The sequence below is a fragment of the Bison bison genome, unplaced genomic scaffold, assembly GCF_000754665.1.
Source record: "Bison bison bison isolate TAMUID 2011002044 unplaced genomic scaffold, Bison_UMD1.0 scf7180017864241, whole genome shotgun sequence".
Lineage (NCBI taxonomy): Eukaryota > Metazoa > Chordata > Mammalia > Artiodactyla > Bovidae > Bison > Bison bison.
In genome coordinates, this window is record NW_011494813.1 from 618689 (window position 1) to 639996 (window position 21308).

The window sequence follows — 21308 nt, forward strand, 5'->3', positions numbered from 1 at the left end:
CACCAGAGACACTGCTCCTGGCTTAGCATAATGAGGAAGAGATACCCTACCCCTTAATTTCACTCAGAAGGGAAGAGATGGTTTATGCATTCAGAGCCTCAAATTTTCCAAGGAGATCCCCAGTGGACTAAATAAATAAAGTCTGAACAGTCTTAGAACTAGTAAGGAGACTGAATCAGTAACTGCAAATTTCCCAAAGAAAAGTCCAGGGCCAGATGGCTCCACAGGAGAATTCTACCAAACATTTAGGTCAGAATTAACACCAATTCTTCTCAAACTGTCCCCCCAAAAATGGAGGAGAGGGCACACTTCCAAACTCATTTTATGAAGCTACCATTATAAAGCCAGACAAAGACACCACAAGAAAAGAAAATTATAAGCCAACATCCCTGATGAATTTACATGCAAAAATCCTCACAAAATACTAGCAAATTGAATTCAATAGCACATTAAGAGGATTACACACCATGACTAAAAGGCATTTTTACCTGGGATGCAAAGGATAGTCCAATATACAAAAATCAATTAACCGATATGCCACATTAATAGACTGAAGAATAAAAATCACATGACCATCTCAATAGACAACAAAATTCAACACCTTTTCATGATAAAAATTCCCAACAAACTATAATTAGAGGAAATGGCCTCAACATAATGAAGGCCATATACGAAAAGTTCATAGCTAATATCATACCCAACAATGAAAAATTGAAAGATTTTCCCTCTCAGATCAGGAGCAAGACAGGGATACTCACTCTCAACAGTACTGCAAATCCTAGCCAGATGAATTACATAAGAAAAATAAATAAAAGGCATCCATACCAGAAAGGAAAAAGTAAAATTTTCTGTTTGCAGATGGAAAATTTTATATAAAGAAAACCCTAAAGACTCCATTAAAAATTGTCAGAACTAATAAAAAAAATTCAGTAAAGCTACAGAATACAATATCAAAATACAAAATACCAGTTGCATTTCTATATACTAGTGATGAACTATACAAAAAGGAAATTAGGAAAACAATGCCATTTACACTATCACCAAGATTATAAAATATCTAGGATTAAACTTACTTAAGACGGTAAAAGACTTGTATGTTGAAAACTACAAAACATTGATGAAAGAAATTAAACAAGGCACAAACAAATAAAAAAAAATCTTATGTTCATTGGGCTTCTCTTGTGGCTCAGCTGGTAAAGAATCTGCCTGCAATGCAGGAGACCTGGGTTCAATCCCTGGGTTGGGAAGGTTCCCTGGAGAAGGGAATGGATACCCACTCCAGTATTTTGACCTCGAGAATTTCATGGCAGAGGAGCTGACAGGCTACAGTCCATGGTGTTGCAAAGAGTCAGACATGACTGAGCGACTTTCACTTCACTTCCTTGTTTAGAAGAGGTAATGCTATTAAAATGTCCATTTTATGCAAGACAATCTATAGAATCAATACATTTCTATCAAAATCTCAATGACTTTTTTTTACATAAATAGAAAAAACAACTCTAAAATTCATATGGAACCATAAGGATGATAAATTTGAGAAAGAGGAACAAATCTGGAAGCATCACATTTTCTGATTTTGAACTATATATCAAAGCTATAGTAATCAAAATAGTATGGTAATGTCAAAAATATGGCCATATAGACCAGTGGAACTGAACAGGGAACCCAGAAATAAATCCACATATATTCTGCAAACTAATCTTTGACAAGGATGCCAAAAATGCACAATATTTAAAGGAAAGTCTCTTCAACAAATGGTGCTGGGAAAACATGCAAAAGAATGAAACTGGATCTTTATCTTATACCACAAACAAGAGCCAGTTCAAAAGGGATTAAAGACTTAAACATAAGATTCAAAACTATAAAAACGCTAGAAGAAAACACATGGGAAAAACTTCATGACATTGGATTTTACAATGATTTAATGGATATGACACCAAAACAAAGGCTGCAAAAATGTAAATAAACAAGTGGGACTATATCAAACCAAAAATCTCCTGTACAGAAAAGGAAACAATCAACGGAGTGAAAAGGCAGCCTATGGACTGGGAGAAAATACTTGCAAACCATATATCTGATAAAGTGTGGATCTCCAAAATATATAAGGAATTCCAAAAATTCAATTGTAATGAAACTAACAATCTGATTTTTAAATGAGCTAAGGACTTGAATGTACATTTCTTCAAAGAAAATATACAAATGACCAACAGGTATATGAAAAAATGCCTGTCACTAAGCATCAGGAAAATGCAAATCATGAAACCACAATGAGATGTCACCTCGCACCTCTTTCTTGTTTTGATAGTAGTCAGATTGGCCTACTATCAATAAAAGAAAAAGATGACAAGAGTTGAAAAGGATGTGGAGAAACTGGAATGTTTGCACACTGCTTGTAGGAATGCAAAATGATACAACTGCTATAAAAAACAATATGGAGATTCCTCAGAAAAAAATTGAAAATATTACTACTATGTGATCCAGCAAACCTACTTCTGAGTACTTATCCAAAATAATTGAAATCAGGATCTTGAAGAGACATTAGCATTCCTACATTCATTGTAGCACTATTCACAATATCCAAGGTGTGGGAACAACCTAAATGTCCATCAACAGATGTATGCATAAAGAAAATGTGGTATATACATACAGTGGGATACTATTTAATCTTTTTTAAAAAAGGAAATTTTGCAATATGCTACAATATGAATGAACCTCAAGGACATTGCTGCTGCTGCTGCTAAGTCACTTCAGTCGTGTCCGACTCTGTGCGACCCCACAGACGGCAGCCCACCAGGCTCCCCTATCCCTGGGATTCTCCAGGCAAGAGCACTGGAGTGGGTTGCCATTTCCTTCTCCAATGCATGAAAGTGAAAAGTGAAAGTGAAGTCGCTCAGTCGTGTCTGCAGCCTACCAGGCTCCTCCATCCATGGGGTTTTCCAGGCAAGAGTACTGGAGTGGGTTGCCACCGCCTTCTCCGTTATGCTAAAGGAAATAAACCAGTCACATAAGGACAAATACTGCATAATTCCATGTATCTAAAACAGTCAAATTCATAGAATCAGAGAGTGGCTAGTAGTTGTCAGGGGCTTAGGGGATGGAGAAATGGGGAGTAACTAATCACAGGCATAGAGTTTCAGTCAAGCAAGTGACTAAGCTCTAGAGATCTGCTATACAACTTCATGCCCACAGTCAACAATAATGTACACTCAAAAATTGAAGAGGGTAGAGTCCATGTAAAGTGTTCCTACCACAGTAAAATAAAATTTAAAATTCTGTACAAATACAAATACAAAAAAAAAAAAAAAAACTCCCTATAATGTAAATAGATTAGTGTTTTAGTTCCCTTACATTGGTCCTTATATTGTTAAGGTGTAGTTTGAAGGTAGTGAATTACTTTAAATTGTGTGGAAGTGGGAACTCCTCAAAACATATTTTCATAAAATTACTTGTTCCATTTTCATACTTTTTAGCCTGTTCTTTTCTACATTGCTCTTCTTTTCTCTACTCTCCTCACCTTTTTGTATGTTTCACTGGTTAAAAATAGAAAATACACATCAAGTAGAGTTCTAGTAAATGTTAAGAGACTGAATACATGAATGAATGAATGAGTTAATAAACAAATCTTCCTAAATAAGAAATTTCAAGAAGAACTTATAAAAACACCGAGGAGGAGGAGAAAGAGACTAAACCAGTTTTATTTAATTTGCCCCTAAATGCAACCCTTAAAAATTAATGTTAACATCTCTCATTCAATGAATTGAGTTTCCCTGCAATAAAATTCTCACAGAAGGAGCTATATTAACAGTCATTTCACCAAATCATGGATGTTGACAAATACTTGATGAAAGATGCTCATTCCTGGGACAATTACGACCAAAGACAAACACCCTGAATTTGCAACAGCATTGATGAAATTTGAGGGCATTATGCTGAGTGAAATTAGTCAGACAAAGAAAGATAAGCACTATATGACTTCACTTTTATGTGGAATCTGAAAAACAAACAAACACAGAAAACACACAAAAACAAACTCAGAAAACAGACTTGTGGTTGCCAGAAGCAGGGGGCTGAAGGTGGGAGAAATGAGTGGAAGGGGTCAAAAGATACAAACTTCAGTTATAAAATAAGTAAGTAATGGGGATATAATGTATAGCATGGGTGACTATAGTTAATAATACTATTTTGCATATTTAAAGGTTACTAAGAAAATAGATCTTTTGGGGGCTTGTGGGAGGAACATGCTTGTAGCATTCAGATTCTTGGTGCCCTAACCAGGGGATGAGCCTGGGTCACCACAATGAAAGTGCTGAGTCCTGAACACTGGACTGCCAGGGAATTTCAAAAAAAAAGGTAGATCTTAAAAGTTTTCAGCATAAGAAAAAAGATTGGTAACCTATGTGAGGTGTGTGTGCTAGGTCACTTCAGTCATGTCCAACTCTTTGCAATCTTATGGACTGTAGCCCACCAGGCTCCTCTGTCCATGGTATTCTCCAGACAAGAATACTGGAGTGGGTTGCCATGCCCTCCTCCAGGGGATCTTCCCAACCCAGGGACTGAACATGTGTCTCTTATATCTCCTGAATTGGCAGGTGGGTTCTTTACCACTAGTGCCACCTGGGAAGCCCAACTATGTGAAGTGATGGATGCTAACTAAATTTATCATGGTGTTCACGTCACAGTTTATACAGATATCAGATCACATTGTATACATGAAACTATTATAATGTTATATAGCAATTATACCTCAAGTTTTTAAAAAATGCTCAGAGGTGAGTGAATAAATACTAATTCTCAGTCACTAAGTCATGTCCGATTCTTTTGTAACCTCATGGACTGTAGCCCACCAGGCTCTTCTGTCCATGGTATTTCCCAGGCAAGAATACTGGATGGATTACCATTTCCTTCTCCAGGGGATCTTGCTGATCCAGGGGTCTCCTGCTTTGACACCCGGGTTCTTTACTGTTGAGCTACCAGAGAAACCCAATGAATAAATATTGTGCATCTATTTATTGAATTAATGTAAAGTCATTAAACCCCTGGTGACTCAGATGGTAAAAAATCCACCTGCAATGCAGAAGACCCGGGTTCGATCCCTGGGTTGGGAAGATCCCCTGGAGAAGGAAATGGCCACCCCCTCCAGTATTCTTGACTGGAGAATTCCATGGGCAGAAGAGCCTGGTGGACTACAGTCCATGGGGTCACAAAGAGTCGGACAAGACTAAGTGACTAATACTTTCACTTTTCACTTTCAAAGTCATTTAAATAAATTTTTAAGATATTTAATGATATAGAGGTTTGTGGCATACTATCAGGTTTTAAAGCTGCTGGTTACCCAACAATATACCCAATATGATTCCATTTTTACTGTTTTTAACATATTATATATCTAAAAGAATATTTACCAAAATAACAAACTGTTCATAGTGGTTAACTCTTAACTGATTGACTTATGTGCCTTATTGTCTTCTTTTCCACCTAGATTTCTGAAGGTTTGCATAATTAGTATACTTATTCACTTTCTTGCCATTGAAAAGGTTGACATGGTATTGAATCAACATGGGCACTTTCATATGCATTGCCAAGCACAGTGCAATGTGTCTCTTCTTTCTCAGTGATAAGTTTGTAGAAAACCATCAAGACCCTGGAGTAAAGCTGGGAACAAGTTAAAAGCAGTGAATTACCAGTACCAACTGTCATAAGGGCAATTCTCCACTTTCAGTTAAGGTTCCTAATGTCTGAAGTTGGTCTGATTATGATGAAACTATCAAGTCAATCCAATCAGACAAATGGTCAGAATACCCCTATTGGTGCTCAGTATTGAGCCAGCACCACAGCATGGCAGGGTGGAGTATAGAAATGTAACCTTAATCTTTACATCAGGAAGCCTAAGATTTTTCTAGAAAGACAAGACCACCATACATTTAAAAAAAATTAGATGTAAGAGTCAAAAAAAAATCACATAACAGTATATAATAAGTGATTCTTCATTTATTTGCAAAGGTTTGGGAACTAATGGAAAATAGTTTTATTACTTTAAAGTCACCATGTTTATGGTAAAATTCTACATTTGGTTTAATAAATATAGAAAGTAGTGACCAGGTCCAGCATAGAATAAGAGCCTCTAAGTTCCCCTGCAAATGTATCAGCATTGCTAATCCATCGTAGCACTTTTCCCCTGAGCTCTGCCTTAGAGTCCTTCTTAACATTCCAGGCAACTGCAGTTAACACACGAAATGAAATCAGTGCCACTCTGAGTGTTGGCAGTAAGTACCACTGGAGATCACAAGAGAAAGCATTGGTTGGAGTTGAACTATCACAGCACTTCATTTTACTCCTTTAACAGGATTTCCATTACATAAATATGAAGTTCCTTCTGACAGGAATGCCCTTGTCCTCATCAGTCTGTAAACTCCTTCATATGCCTTCAATATGTACTCAAATATCAACAATTCTGTTAAACCTTCCTTGACTCCTCCACACCTTCCCAGCCCAACAGCCACAAACACACTGTCATTCACAGTACTTGATCATCCTTGAATGGTCATTCAAAATGTTTACTACAGTTATTTGCTCACACATCATTCTTCTTCGTAAAAATAGTGCAAGTCTTGAGGGCAGGAAGCACGTCTCTATTCATTTTGCATGACTCTGGCACATAGCACACTGTAAATAATAAATGTGTGCTTATTCACTTCTTAGCACCAAATATTGCTCTAGGCACTACAGGAACAATGAACAATTGATAAATGCACATTCTAGTAAAGAAATCTAACCCGGCCATGAGAGAAAGACTGAGTATGTGGTAGGGACAGAGAAGTTGGGGGAGTGGCAGTGGGTAGAGATACCTCAACTATAGTATCCATTAAGTGAGTGACAGGAAGCAACCAACTCTGTGGACGCTGTGATCAGGAACGCAGACTCAGAGGTGACAATGACTTTGATATGTTCAAGCCACAAAAATAAACATAGATGCATATATATACAAATAATGTTTCATGAGATACACATAATAGGCAAATTCACAGAGACAGAAAGTAGAGTAGAGGTTATCAGGGACTAAGGGGAGGAAGAAACGGGGAGTTACTTTTTAATGGGTACAGAGTTTCAGTTTGGAATGATGAAAAATTCTGAAAATTGGTGATAGTTGCAAAGCAATGTGAATGTATTTAATATCATTGAATTGTACACTTTAAAAGTGTGAGTTTTATTATGTTGGTAATACAAATAATGATAGTAATAATAATAATATAGGTCAATGTAAATGGAAAATAATGGGGGGGGGTGGGAATCATAGAAATCAGACAGGTAGGCAGGGCCATCTTGAAGGGTCTTAGAGGCCTTGGTATAAAGTTGGGGTTTCACTCTAACTGTAGCGAAAAACCACTGGGGGTTTTAAGCAATCAAAATAGTCTTATGTAACTTATTTACATTTTCAAAAGATCTCTCTGGTCTCCATGATGAGAACTGATTGTATGGGGGAAGGAATTAAAATGGAGAGAGGCCAGTTTAAGAGGATGTTGCAGAGGCCAGAGAAAAGAGATGAGGATGGCATAAGTGGTGAGCAGTGGACAGTGAAAAATGGTTGGCTTTAATTATTTACAGTGGCCAAGACATGGAAGCAACCTAAATGACCACTGACAGAGGAGTGGATAAAGAAGATGTGGTGCATAAATACAATGGGCTATTACTCAGCCATAAGAAAGAAATGATGCCATTTGCAGCAACATGGATGGATTTAAGACATTTATTAAACTAAGAGAAGTGAGTCAGACAGAGAAAGACAAATATCATATGATATCCCTTATATATGGAATCTTAAAAAAACCAATACAAATGAACTTATTTAAAAAATAGAAACAGACTCACAGACTGTGAAAACAAATTTATGATGACCAAATGGGAAAGGTAGGAGGGAAGGATAAATTAGGAGTTTGGGATTAACATATACACACTCTATAAATAAAACAGATAATCAACAGGGCCTACTGTATACAGGGGATTCTACTTAATATTCTGTGATAACCTATATGGGAAAAGAAATTGAAAAGGAATCAATATTTGTATATATATATATAACCAAACTACTTTGCTGTACCTAGCACAGCATTGTAAATCAATTATATTCTGATATAAAGTAAAAATTAAATTTATAAAAAAGGTAGTTGGGGAATTCCCTGGCAGCCCAGCAGCTGAACACATACATGCACCAGTGGTTAGAACTTAGTATTTTTACTACTGCAGCCAGGATTCAATCCCTGGTTGAGGAACTAAGATCACACAAGACGAGCAGCACAGCCGAAAAAAAAATGTAGTTGGCTGTAAAATATGTTCTGGGGAAAATGAAAATGGAGTCATTGATAAATCCAATGTGAAAGTTACAGGAAATAGATAATTAGGGATACCTCTGGTTTGGGGGCTAAGGAATTAGGTGGATAATGTCATGAGGAAGATTTCGGAAGAAACAGATGTGGAAAGGAGTATAAATGAAAAGTCCTAGCTCCAAATGGCTATTAGACTTCCCAGTGGAATGCTGAGTCTGTAGAATAATAGACGAATCCTGGTGATATGTATAATTAACCTTCCTACTGTTACTGAAATGCAAGTCCATGCACCCAATGCACAATGAAGCCAAATAATACAAAAACAGTCTGAGTGTTCATTGGAAGGACTGATGTTGAAGCTGAAACTCCAATACTTTGGCCACGTGATGCAAAGAGCTGACTCATTTGAAAAGACCTTGATGCTGGGAAAGATTGAAGGCAGGAGGAGAAGGGGACAACAGAGGATGAGATGGTTGGATGGCATCACCGACTTAGTGGACATGAGTTTGAGTGAACTCGGGGAGTTGATGATGGACAGGGAGGCCTGGTGTGCTGCAGTCCATGGGGTTGCAAGGAGTCGGACACGACTGAGCGACTGAATTGAACTGAACTAAATACAAAAACGTTGGAGTCTGGGGCAGAAAAAAGTTTACTGCAGGACTATGCAAGGAGACGGGTGGCTCATGCCTTTAAAAATCCCAATTCCCTGAAAGCTCTCAGGAAAGCCCTTTTCTAAGAAAAGAGAAGGAGGGTTGTGGGTAGTTGTTGCAAAGGTCTTAGTGTCAGAGTCTTTGCTCTTCAGGTCAGGTCATGGTCAGGTGACCATGTTCCTATAAACCTCCATCAAATGAATGTGATTCTCTGTCCTGACAAGAAAGGCCAGGTCCCCAGACAACTCCTACCCCGCCGAAGTCCAGTCCTGGCTGAGAGGAGGCGAATCTCAGCTGCAGGCTCCTTCAAGGCCAGGTCCCCAGATGCTGCCCAGCCGCCATCGCTGAGGGAGGCAAACGCCCAGAATCCAATCTGCCCTCAGGCAGCCCAGGCGTAGGGGGCAAGTCCCCAGACTGCATCCCAGGCAGACGGCTGCCACCTCGAGGTCACAGGGATGGGGATGCAGGAGAGGTTCACCGCTGCTTCAAGGCCTAGGCCTGGCCCGTGCGTGGCCTTGGTGAGGACTCTGGAGCCTGGCAGGACAGAGCCACCAGCCTGTTCCTGGGTCCCAGCTCTCACTCTGGCCCAAGGCTGGGTGGGCTAGAGGGCCCCCAAGGGAGAGGGGAAAAGGCTGGGATCCGCCTCTTACCTCAGACTCAGCCAGACAACCGCCACTCCACCGCCTGTTGGCTGAATGGACCACTAATGGTCACTGGTTGATTTGGTCACTTGGAGGCGGGGCCACTGCGGCACCGACCAATGGCTGAGCAGGACCACTAATGGTCAACTCAGAGGCGGGTGAGGCAAGTAACCACGAAGGCCAACCGGCCACATACCAAGGGATGCACACAACAGTGCTCTATTACACTGTGTGTGTGTGTGTGTGTGTGTGTGTGTGTGTGTGTGTGTGTGAATTCAGTCGTGCCCAACTCTTTGTGACCGCATGGACTGTAGCCCACTAGGCTCCGCTGTCCATGGGATTCTCCAGGCAAGAATACTGGAGTGGGTTGCCATGCCCTCCTCCAGGGGATCTTCCCAACCCAGGGAGCGAACCCACAATCTTCTGTGACTACTCCAATGCAGGCGAATACTCTACCGATGAGCCACTGGGAGAAGCCCTCTATTACACTAACACCCATAAGTAAGACAAAAGTCAGAGGAGTTCCTTGAGGATGCCAGCTATATTGTTTTTGTTTTTGTTTTTTTAATATTTATTTGCCTGCACCAAGTCTTAGTAGCAGCATATGGGATCTTTAGTTGTGGCATGTGGGATCTATTTCTCTGACCAGCGATGAAACCCAGGCCCCCTGAGTCTTAGTCACTGGATCACCAGAGAAGTCCCATACCAGCTATAACTTAATATGCCTCCTCAGCATTCCTCAGCATAATAACTAAAATAACTAAACATAATGCCTATTAAAGACATTAATAAACTGAATTAAATTCAACTTACTTGACTAGTCTCTGTAAGGCAAGTAGGACTTTTAATGGACCTCAAAGGTTTCCAAAGAACAGAAAGATAGAGAATATTTCAGGTTAGAGAATAGTAGAAATATAAATAAAGGTCAGTCAAGAGGCTGGCCTGCTTGGAGTCAGGAGCTGGGGGCAAGAGAGGGAAGATCAGATGCCAAGATACACACAGTTAGCTGGGAGGACCATGCAGCAACCACATATCCAATCAGTCAGCAAGTCCAGTGGCTCCATCTTCAGAAGACAGTAAGTCCCCTACATACGAACAAGTTCTGTTCCAAGAGTGCATTCATAAGTCCAATTTGCTCTTAGGTCCAACAAAATTAGCCTAGGTACCCAATTAACATGATTGGTGATAAAGTACTGTACTGTAGTAGGCTTATAATACTTTTCACACAAATAAAAAGCAAACAAAAAATAAAACATTTTTTATCTTGTAGTATAGTACCTTGTGGAGAAGGCAATGGCACCCCACTCCAGTACTCTTGCCTGGAAAAATCTCATGGACGGAGGAGCCTGGAAGGCCACAGTCCATGGGTTTGCTGAGGGTCGGACACAACTGAGCAACTTCACTTTCACTTTTCACTTTCCTGCATTGGAGAAGGAAATGGCAACCCACTCCAGTGTGCTTGCCTGGAGAATCCCAGGATGGCAGAGCCTGGTGGGCTGCCGTCTATGGGGTCACACAGAGTCGGACACGACTGAAGCGACTTAGCAGCAGCAGCATAGTACCTTGAAAAGTACAGTAGTACCGTACATCGGCTGGCATATAGGAGCTGGCACTGAGTGAACAGGCAAGAAGAGTTACTGAGGAGGGAGAGGAGGTGGGAGACATCAGAGCTGAAGGAATGTCAGCAACAGGAGATGGAGGGAAAGCTGCAATTTCACTCATGCCTGACATTGATGGAACACATGTTCGCATCTCTGAAAGTTTGCAATTTGAAGGTTTGAATGTAGGGGACTTCCAGCACCAACCCCACCTCATCACCTCCACTGCTCCCGCTCTGGCCTGAGTCACCAATCTCTCATTCACTTGGACTATTGCAAGTCTCCCCACAGGTTGTCTGCTTCCACCTTTGCCATTTTACAGATTACCAATCCATGAGACAGACCAAGCTTTGCTCACAGTAAAAGGTGAAGTCATCTCCTGACTTACAAAGCTGTCGTTCCTTTCCCGTTCCCTTCTATGAGGTCATCTCCTACTGCTTCCCCAGCACTCACTCCATGGCACCCACGCTGGCCTCCTTGCTATTCCTTCCTCACCACCTCTAGGCCACTGGGCTTGCTCTTTCCCCCACCCCTTCCCCTGGGTATGGTCGTGGCTCACTCCCTTTACTATTCCTGTCCTGGCTACGTGTCACCTCCTCAGTGAGGCCCTCTTTGGCCATCCTAACTTAAAATGCAACCCCCACTCCCATCTTTGCACTCTCTATCCCCTCCCTCACCTTACTCTTTTCTCATAGCAGTCACCACCATCTGACATGCTGAATATTTCACTGATCAAAACTCCAGGAGGGCTGGGACTTTTGTTGTTCACTGCTACATTATCCTCAATGTCTAGAACAAGCACATGCCAGATGCTCAGTGAATACTGGCTAAATTAAATAATCCATGAATTCCTTACATTTCAGGATGACCTACAGCCAAAAACACATTACAATTGAGTCTAACAACTCTAGGTGACAGGACAGTGCATGTCCAGGACTGTGTGGACTGACTCGCACAGCCATGTTTTCTGCCTTTTCCAGAGTTGGAGAATAAAACAGCCAATTATTCCCATTTCTGTATGTTGCGGGCTGAAATGTGCTCTCCCTAAATTCATATGTTGACATTTTAATCCTTAGAACCTCAGAATGTGACTGTCTTTGGTTGTTGTTTAATTGCTAGGTTGAATCTGACTCTTTTGCAACTCCATGGACTGTAGCCCACCAGGCTCCTCTGTCCATGAAATTTCCTAGGCAAGAATACTGGAGTGGGTTGCCATTTCCTTCTTCAACTGTCTTTGGAGACACTGCCTTTAAGAGGTGATTAAATTAAAATGAGCCCATTAGAGTAGGCTGTAATCCAAGGTCATCAGTAACCTTAGAAGAAGAGGTGATTTAGACATACAGGGAGTCCCCAGGAATGAGCGCACACAGAGAAAAGGTCATATGAACACATGGCAAGAAGACGGTCATTTACAAGCCAAGGAGAGAGTCCTCAGAATGAAATTAAACCTTGAACTTGGATTTCCCGCCTCGAGAACTGTGAGAAATAGATTTCTGCTGATTAAGCCACACAGTCTGTGCTGTTTAGTTACAGCAGCCCTGGCAAACAGGTACACCATGTATGCCCAGTAGTTAGGCCAAATGGGAATCACGCTCACAGAAAGGACTGAGTTATTGTCACCAACATCCTGACAATAACACTGGAGGGATCAATGCTTCTAACACATGATCCGCTTCCATCTTGGCACAGATGAGGAGGGTCAGAGAGGCCTGGCAGCCAGGAGAGTCTTGCTGTAGCTGTGTGCCCCAACCTGCTCCCCATGATCCCTACATCCGTGGGGCAACAGAAAAAGACCATGAAATTTCTCAGCATTGGAGAGAAGCAGGTAAGATCCCTCCTCAAAGGATTTCCCTGGTGGTTCAGTGGCTAAGACACCAAACTGCCAATGCAGGGGACCTGGGTTTGATCCCTGGTCAGGAAACTAGATTCCATATGCTGCAACTGAAAAGAACCTACATGCCGCAACAAAGATCAAAGACCCTGAGTGCCACAACTAAGACCCGCCTCAGCCAAATAAATAAATAAAATAAATTTTTTTAAGAAAAGAAGATCCTTTCTCAAAAAAATCAAATTAAAAGACAAATTGAGTTAGTGTTACTAGAAGATTAAAAGTTAAATAAATTGGGACTTCCCTGGCTGTCCAGTGGTTAAGACTTCACCTTCCAATGCAGGGAGTGTGGGTTCAATCCCTGGTCAGCGAGCTAAGATCCCACGTGCCTTGAGGCCAAAAAACCCAAACATAACAAACAGAAGCAATATTGTAATAAATTCAATAAAGGCTTTAAAAGTGGTCTACAGCAAAAAAATTTTTTTTTAAAAAGCTAAATAGATAATAAAAAGTGTTACATAAATAAAGGCCATATGAAACACAGCACAGAAAAGGTGGTATAATCAGTGTGTGTGGAGCAGAGAGAAAGTTCTGTCTTTGGTTCTCTCAGCACCAAAGCAGAGAGAAGAGGGCTGAGTGCACTGAGGAGGTCCTGGGACACAGGAGTGTGAACTGACCTCCCGGGATGGGGAATTTTCAGGGATAAGTTGAGCAGGAATTCAGTACAATCACAAACAGGAAAAAAGCCATCAGTCTGAGACTGGTCACACACTTAGACTTTGTTCCCACATCTGGGATTACTTCTAATTCCCCAGGAGTAACTTTATATTAATATTTGCCAGAGTGTATTTGGCACACTCAAAAAATTAGAGAAAATAAAACTGAAAATTGGGAGATTAAATAGATTTATTTACTGCAGAACTTCTCAGAACTCAAAGTACATTTGTAAATCTCCCCCAAATGATTAGACCATAAATCCTTTTTTCCCATGAGAATTTCAACTAACCAGTATTTTCAGGAGCATCCGTTTAAGACTTCCTGATATTGCTAGTCGGTAGAAAAGGCCAACCAACCCATGGTGCTTTGGTGTAAAGCACCAAACCAAAACAGTGGTCAAGCTCCAAAGCTGTGCTTTCAGACCAGCAGATATTTGTAGAGAAAGGGGGGAAGCAAAACAAGATAGAACAAAACAAACAACAGTGATCCAACCAGTAAATAGCATTCGACTGTGGCTGATTTCTTTTTTTAAGTAATTAATATTATTGTTTCTATGTGGCTCTGGGCTGAAAATTCTACCTCAAAATAATCCTTGCAAAATGGGTTTGAAAATCACTTTCACTTTACAGATTAAAAAGCTGGAGCACAGAGAGGCTGAGACTTTGCTGACGATCTCACAGATAGTAACTGACAGAATCAGCCTTACACCCAATTAGGGAGGTTCTACCAAAAGCCTTTAACACAACAGCCTGGAACACTTGAACACGCCTGTTATACACCCAACACGGTGCTAGAGGAAAAAAAAAAAAAATCAAAGCCTGGAGATAGAAGCAATTCCAAGAAGCAGCTAGGACTGTTCTACCTTCTCAAGAAGAACCAGTCAATCTTATGTTAGTCACTCAATCGTGTCTGACTCTGCAATTTTATGGACTATGACCTGCCAGACTCCTCTGTCCATGGAATTCTCCAGGCAAGAATACTGGAGTGGGTAGCCACTCCCTTCTCCAGGGGATCTTCCCAACCCAGGGATGAACCCAGGTATCCTGCATTGCAGGCAGAGTCTTTACCATCTGAGCCACCAGGGAAGCCCCCAGTCTTGGGCTGAGACAAAAATCTCAGAAGCAGATGTTCTGCCAGAACAGGGAAGAATCTGAAACTGGGTTCAAGGTAAAGATAGCTGACCACAGGAAAGGACAGAAGTGCTTGGAAGTCAAGAGAAACGCAGTTCAGAGACTCATGAGGTCTATGATGGATGGAGAAAATCCACAGAGGGCAGGAACCAGACATCCCTTTTGCTGCCAGCAGCCTCCCCAAAAGCTGGAACACACGGTCGTTTCCTGTGTCCTGGTGACAGCAGAGGAAGGTTCCTGTGAAAACACCCTTGGAATGGTTGACCTGTTTTCGCCTTTGTACTTACCACAGTAGTCGTACCAAACGGTGGCGTCAGAGGAGTTGCAGACCCAACGATTCTCCCTAGGTTCAGTAAATATGGAAGAAAACAGGGTGGAAAAAAGCACAAATGGAAACATGATTCAATCTCTCCAAAACTTTAAAAATGTAAGGAGAATCTGTAACTAATCTTCAGACTCTTCCCCTTTATTTTTAGTAAAGGGAAAAAAATGTAACTTAGTCATCAGTCACATGATTTGAGTTCCTATCCAACTGTTTCCTCTTTTGAATGTGTGTGTGCGAGTGTGTGTTTAATATTTGAGCACTTCCTGCGAGAGGAGAGGAAAATGATTTAGAATGTACTCTTCGACCATGTGATACAAATGAGAGCACAGAGCTTTAAAAACAAAATGAGGTACTTCCTGGTCAATAGTAACAAAACCTGTCTTCTTTAGAAACTCAAAAGCCCAGCACTCTTTATCCCTCTGTGTTGCTTGCTATTCTCCCAAGTTCTTTTTCTTTTTTCTTTAAACCCTAAGCACACCCTCCTATTCTTTCTTTCTTTATGGCTGTGCTGCTTGGCTTGGAAGCATGAAGTCCTAGACAGCCAGGGAATTCCCTCCCGCATGATCTTTATACATCAATTCTTACAGCCCAGAGAGCAGGACCGTCAGCTCTGAACTGAACAATGTTCATGCACAGTGTTTTTGCTCGGCGACAGGTTGAGCCAAAGGGTAGAGACTGGCTGGATGAGACCTCAGACACAGGACACTAGCCAGAGTCCTGCATTATGGGCATGGGTCCCACCATGCTTGAGAATGCCCTCACTTTAGCCAACTACAGGGAATTTCAAGGGAATACCTTGAAATAGTCATCATTTTGGGTGTGGAATGTATTTCATTCCAAACCTCTCACTCTGCTCTAGAAAAACAGCTAACCCTTTAGATACTTTGCTACCTGAAATCCTTTAAAGGACAATGGCCTGTGGATTAGTAGCCAAAAATAGCATAGAGTCAGAGCCTTCAAATTTACAAGTTTAGAGGAAAATAATCATATTTGTAAAAGTTTTTTTTTTTAACTGAGGCATGGTCCTACTTTACCATTTGGTTTTTTTAAGGCAAAAATTCATGGGGTAGGGGTTGGGCTAGTGAAACGGGGAGTTGCTCAACTGGTATTGTTTCAGGTTGGCCAGATGAAAAGTTCTAGAGACCTATTGCACAACAAGGCAAATACAGTTAACACCAGAGTCTTTGTTCCTTTCAGTGTGTTCTGAGAGGACTAGGAGCCTGCATGGGTGTGTCCTCTTTCTTCCCCCGACTTTTAAAATACATTTTTATATTATGGAAAAAACACAGAAAATTTACCATCTTAACCGATTTTTTTTTTTTCTGGACACACTAGGTATGATCTTAGTTCCACTAAAAGGAATAAAGACTCTAGAGAAAGTGCTGTTTCAGGTCTGAGGCAGAAGAGGTATAAGAAGATCATATACCTAGAACATCTTACTGTATTAGATAACCAATCTGATGACAGTCCCATTGACCAAAGAATGGTTTCCTATTGCTGTTGTAACAAATAGCCACAAATTTAATGCCTTAAAAACAATACAAATGGGGGCTTTCGTGGTGGATTAGTGGTAAAGAATCTGCCTGCCAGTGCAGAAGACATGGGTTTGATCCCTGATCTGGAAAGATCCCACATACCACAGAGTGACTAAGCCTGTGTGCCACAACTGGTGAGCCTGTGCTCTAGAGCCGGGGAGCCGCAGCTATTAGCCCATGTGCTCTAGAGCTGGTGCTCCACAACAAGAGTAACCCCATGTCCCTGCAACTAGAGGAAACCTCGCAGCAACAGAAACCCAGCACAAATCCCCCCCCAAAAAAAATGCAAATGGGGGATTCCCTGGTGGTTCAGTGGTTAAGATTCTGTACTTTCACTGCTGAGGGCCCAGGTTTGAACCCCAGTTAGAGAACTAAGATCCTAAAGCCGCCTGGAGCAGCCAGGAAAAAAAAAAATCTCTTAAAATTCTGAAGGTTGGAGTCCAAATCAGTTTTTAATTAATTTACTTATTTTAATTGGAGGCTAATTACTTTACAATATTGTAGTGGTTTTTCCCATACATCAACATGAATTAGCCATGGGCACACATGTGTTCCCCATCCAGAACCCCCCTCCCACCTCTGTCCCCATCCCATCCCCCAGGGTCATCCCAGTGCACCAGCCCTGAGCACCCTGTCTCATGCATCAAACCTGGACCAGCGATCTGCTTCACATATGATAAGATACACGTTTCAGTGCTACCCTCCCAAATCAGTTTCAGTGGACTAAAAGCAAGGAGTCAACATACCTATTTCTTCTGGAATCTCCAGGGGAACAATTCATTAACTTGCCTTTTTCAGCTTGTGGGCTGCACTCCTTTCATTCCTCCATCTTCAAAATTCAGCACTGCATCATCTCTGCTTCTGTCATCACATCACCTTCTCCCCTGATCTCCTGCCTCCCTCTTATAAGGACCCTGTGATTTTACTGCAACCATTTGGACAGTACAGGACAATCTTCCCAACACAAGATCCACCTATAAAATCCCTTTTGGCATTTAATGTAACATTCATAGCTTCCAGACTTAAACATTCAGCCTGCCTGTAGACTGTATGATCATTAATAAGACAGTAACTTTGGTGTATTGAAATACATCAAATATATTCAAATCCATGAGCTCATAATACTTGTTTAAAGTCTAATCAGCCAATGATACTAGGAAACTAATTGTATTTTGAAAACTGATAAAGGGAAAGAATCAAGCATTTATCCTGACCTTTCTATGGAGATTGAACTACTGGTAACCAAATAGTACAGAGAGGCACGTTTCCCTTGCCTTCTCATGCTCTTTTCTCTTTTAGAAGTATTAGAGCTAGTACATGAAAAAGGAATGATAGAATAGAACCATTTTGCAATATCTAATGAATTAGTGAACTTAGAAAACACATCAGAGGTTGCTAATATCACAAAGAGATAAGAACACATCGTATACCTCTCAATGGATGAACAGGGTGGTAGCCAATCTCTAATACAGCCCCCAAATATCCTTACTTCTTGGTATGCAAATTCTTGTGTAGTCCCCTCCAACAATGAATAAGGGTGACTGAGTAAATAAGAAAATATTGCACAATGATAAAGTGCAACTTCCAAAATAGATCATGAAAGCCTCTACCTTGTTCTCCTGGATCAATTGCTCTGGGGCAAACAGTAGCTCTATGGGCTTCCCTGGTGGCTCAGAGGATAAAGCGTCTGCCTGCAATGCAGGAGACCCAGGTTCGATCCTTGGGTTGGGAAGATACCCTGGAGAAGGAAGTGGTAACCCACTCCAGTATTCTTGCCTGGAGAATCCCATGGACAGAGAAGCCTGGCAGGCTACAGTCCACGGGGTTGCAAAGAGTCGAACACGACTGAGCGACTTCACTCAAACAGTAGCTCTAAAGAGATCCATGCAGTAGGAAACAAAGACCTCCTCCCAAAAGGCCAGCACCATGTATAGATGTGAGAGTTGAACCATAAAGAAGGCTGAGTACCGAAGAATTGATGCTTTCGAATTGTAGTGCTGGAGAAAACTCTTCAGAGTCCCTTGGACAACAAGGAGATCCAACTAGTCACTCCTAAAGGAAATCAACCCTGAATATTCATTGGAAGGGCTGATGCTGAAGCTGAAGCTCCAATATTTGGGCCACCTGATGCAAAGAGCTGACTCATTGGAAAAGACCCTAATGCTAGGAAAGACTGAGGGTAGGAGGACAAGGGGCAACAGAGGATGAGACAGTTGGATGGCATTATTGACTCAGTGGACATGAGTTTGAGCAAGCTCCAGGAGATAGTGAAGGACAGGGAAACCTGGCGTGCTGCCCTTCATAGGATCGAAAACAGTCGGACAGGACTAAGCAACTAAACAACAAAAAAATGTGTCAGTCACATATGTGAGCCACCTTGGAAGCAGTTCTTCAGATGACAGGAGCATCAGCTGATATCTTCACTGCAACCCCATGAGAGAACCTGAGCCATACCCACTCAGCTGAGTCATTTCCAAATACCCAACCAACAGACACTGTGCAGTTGTGTTTGTTTTAAACCACATTTTAGGGGCAATTTGTTATACAACAATAGATAATTAATACAAACATCAGCTATGAATTAGTTCTTGTCTAACTAATCAAACCTCAGTCTGATGAAGCCTGAAGTCCAACTACCAATTTATAGCAAATACAGTAGACACAGAAATATTAACTACACCTTGGGAATATAATAAAAAAATCTAGACTGTGAAAACATGTATAGGATGAAAAACTCAGTTTATTCAACAGATGACGTGCAAGGGGAAGAAAAAAAGAAGATATTCCCTGCTGGTCCAGTGGTCAGGATTTCTCACTTCCGTTGCTGGCCGTCCCGGTTTGACTCCTTTTTGAGGAACTAAGATCCCACAAGCCACGTGGCACAGCTTAAAAACAAAGTGAAAGAAATAGAAGGGCCCAAGGATTAGGAGTCTTAAAAGATATTTCAAAAGTAGGTGTAAATAAGGTGAGAACTTTACTTAGATCTTAATCCAAACAGAGGGGGGGAAATTATGAAACAATTGGAAATTGGTAGACTGGATATTTGATAACTTTGGGATCAGGGACAGCTTAGGTATAATGGTATTGCTATTTAAGTCCTTATCTTGTAGATAAGGGGCTTCCCTGGTGGTTCAGACAGTAAAGAATCTGCCTACAATGCAGGAGACCTGGGTTCAATCCCTGGTCAGGAAGATCCCCTGGAGAATCAAATGGCAACTCACTCCAGTATTCTGCCTGGGCAATCCCATGGACAGAGGAGCCTGATGGGCTATAGCCCATGGGGTCACAAAGAGTCAGACACAACTGAGTGACCAACACTTTCACTTGCAGAATTACAAAATTAAATATTTAAGAAAGAAATGCTATAATGTCTGCAACTTGCTCCCAAATAAAAGTAGAGGGCAGGAGGTCTAGAGGAAACAATACTGACCACAAATTGGTAATTGCTGAATCTGGATAACCATCCTTTTTCTGAAAAAATCCTAATACAATTTTAACAAACGAGTCATTCATAACTAATGACCATTTTGTTACTTTTGTTATTATCTTTCAACATGGTGTAATTATTAATAAACCGAGGGGAAGGATTACATTTTACTGTCAAGGGTATGCTATCTGATGTAACCCAGATGTTCAAAGGAATCACCTTGTCTTCTGAGACTCAAATAAACCTTACTCAATATCCTTCCCATAGATTGTAGGAGATTCATCAGGGTCTCAATCTTTCCAGCATTACTCTGCCGGGGGAGGGTAGTAGAGTGGCATGGAGGGATGTGCATGTATTTTCCCCTTATCTTGGCCTGAGTTGCTTCTGCAGACTTATTTCACTGATGAATCATCATGGTATCCTACATATGCTGATCCTTTTCTAAGCTTGGTCTCAGTCCAAATCGTGCCCTTGAGAAGACATCTTTCTCATGCAGTCTTTTAAGCAACCATGCTGTCCTCTGAGGAATTATTCTGATACTAACAAAAATAAGTTTTTTCACTCCACTACACAGGAGACAAAATGACTGCACGTATACAGGACATTTCGGAGAAGGCAATGGCACCCCACTCCAGCACCCTTGCCTGGAAAATCCCATGGACGGAGGAGCCTGGTAGGCTGCAGTCCACGGGGTCGCAAAGAGTCGGACACAACTGAGCGACTTCACTTTCACTTTTCACTTTCCTGCACTGGAGAAGGAAATGGCAACCCACTCCAGTGTTCTTGCCTGGAGAATCCCAGGGATGGGGGAGCCTGGTGGGCTGCCGTCTATGGGGTCGCACAGAGTCGGACACGACTGAAGCGACTTAGCAGCAGCAGCAGCAGCAGCATACAGGACATTTAAAGAAACAGGTATGATGTACTCAAAACAAATTATGAAAAAAGTGACCCTCAAGAGAAAACTTTAAAATGTTAACAGTGCTGTTTTCTTCTATGTATCTAATGTTTGATAATGAGTATTTGACTATGGAATACCTTTTTACAGAAAGATATAAACCACATTAATTGTTAAGACAGCAACACATGTATACCTAGGTGACAGAGGACAGAAGGGCAGGCAGGCAGAGAAGTCCAAG

The 21308-nt window shown here is 41.4% G+C and overlaps 1 protein-coding gene across 1 annotated transcript in view; it reads right to left on the minus strand.

The window, feature by feature from the left end:
- LY96 (lymphocyte antigen 96) overlaps nucleotides 1-15436 on the minus strand; it is a 35600-nt gene extending 20164 nt beyond the window's left edge. The window contains exon 1 of the mRNA XM_010846939.1: nucleotides 15173-15436. Within this exon, the coding sequence (XP_010845241.1) occupies nucleotides 15173-15284 (112 nt within the window). The 5' untranslated portion in view covers nucleotides 15285-15436. The remainder of the gene's footprint in view (nucleotides 1-15172) is intronic.
- Nucleotides 15437-21308: the final 5872 nt, after the last annotated feature.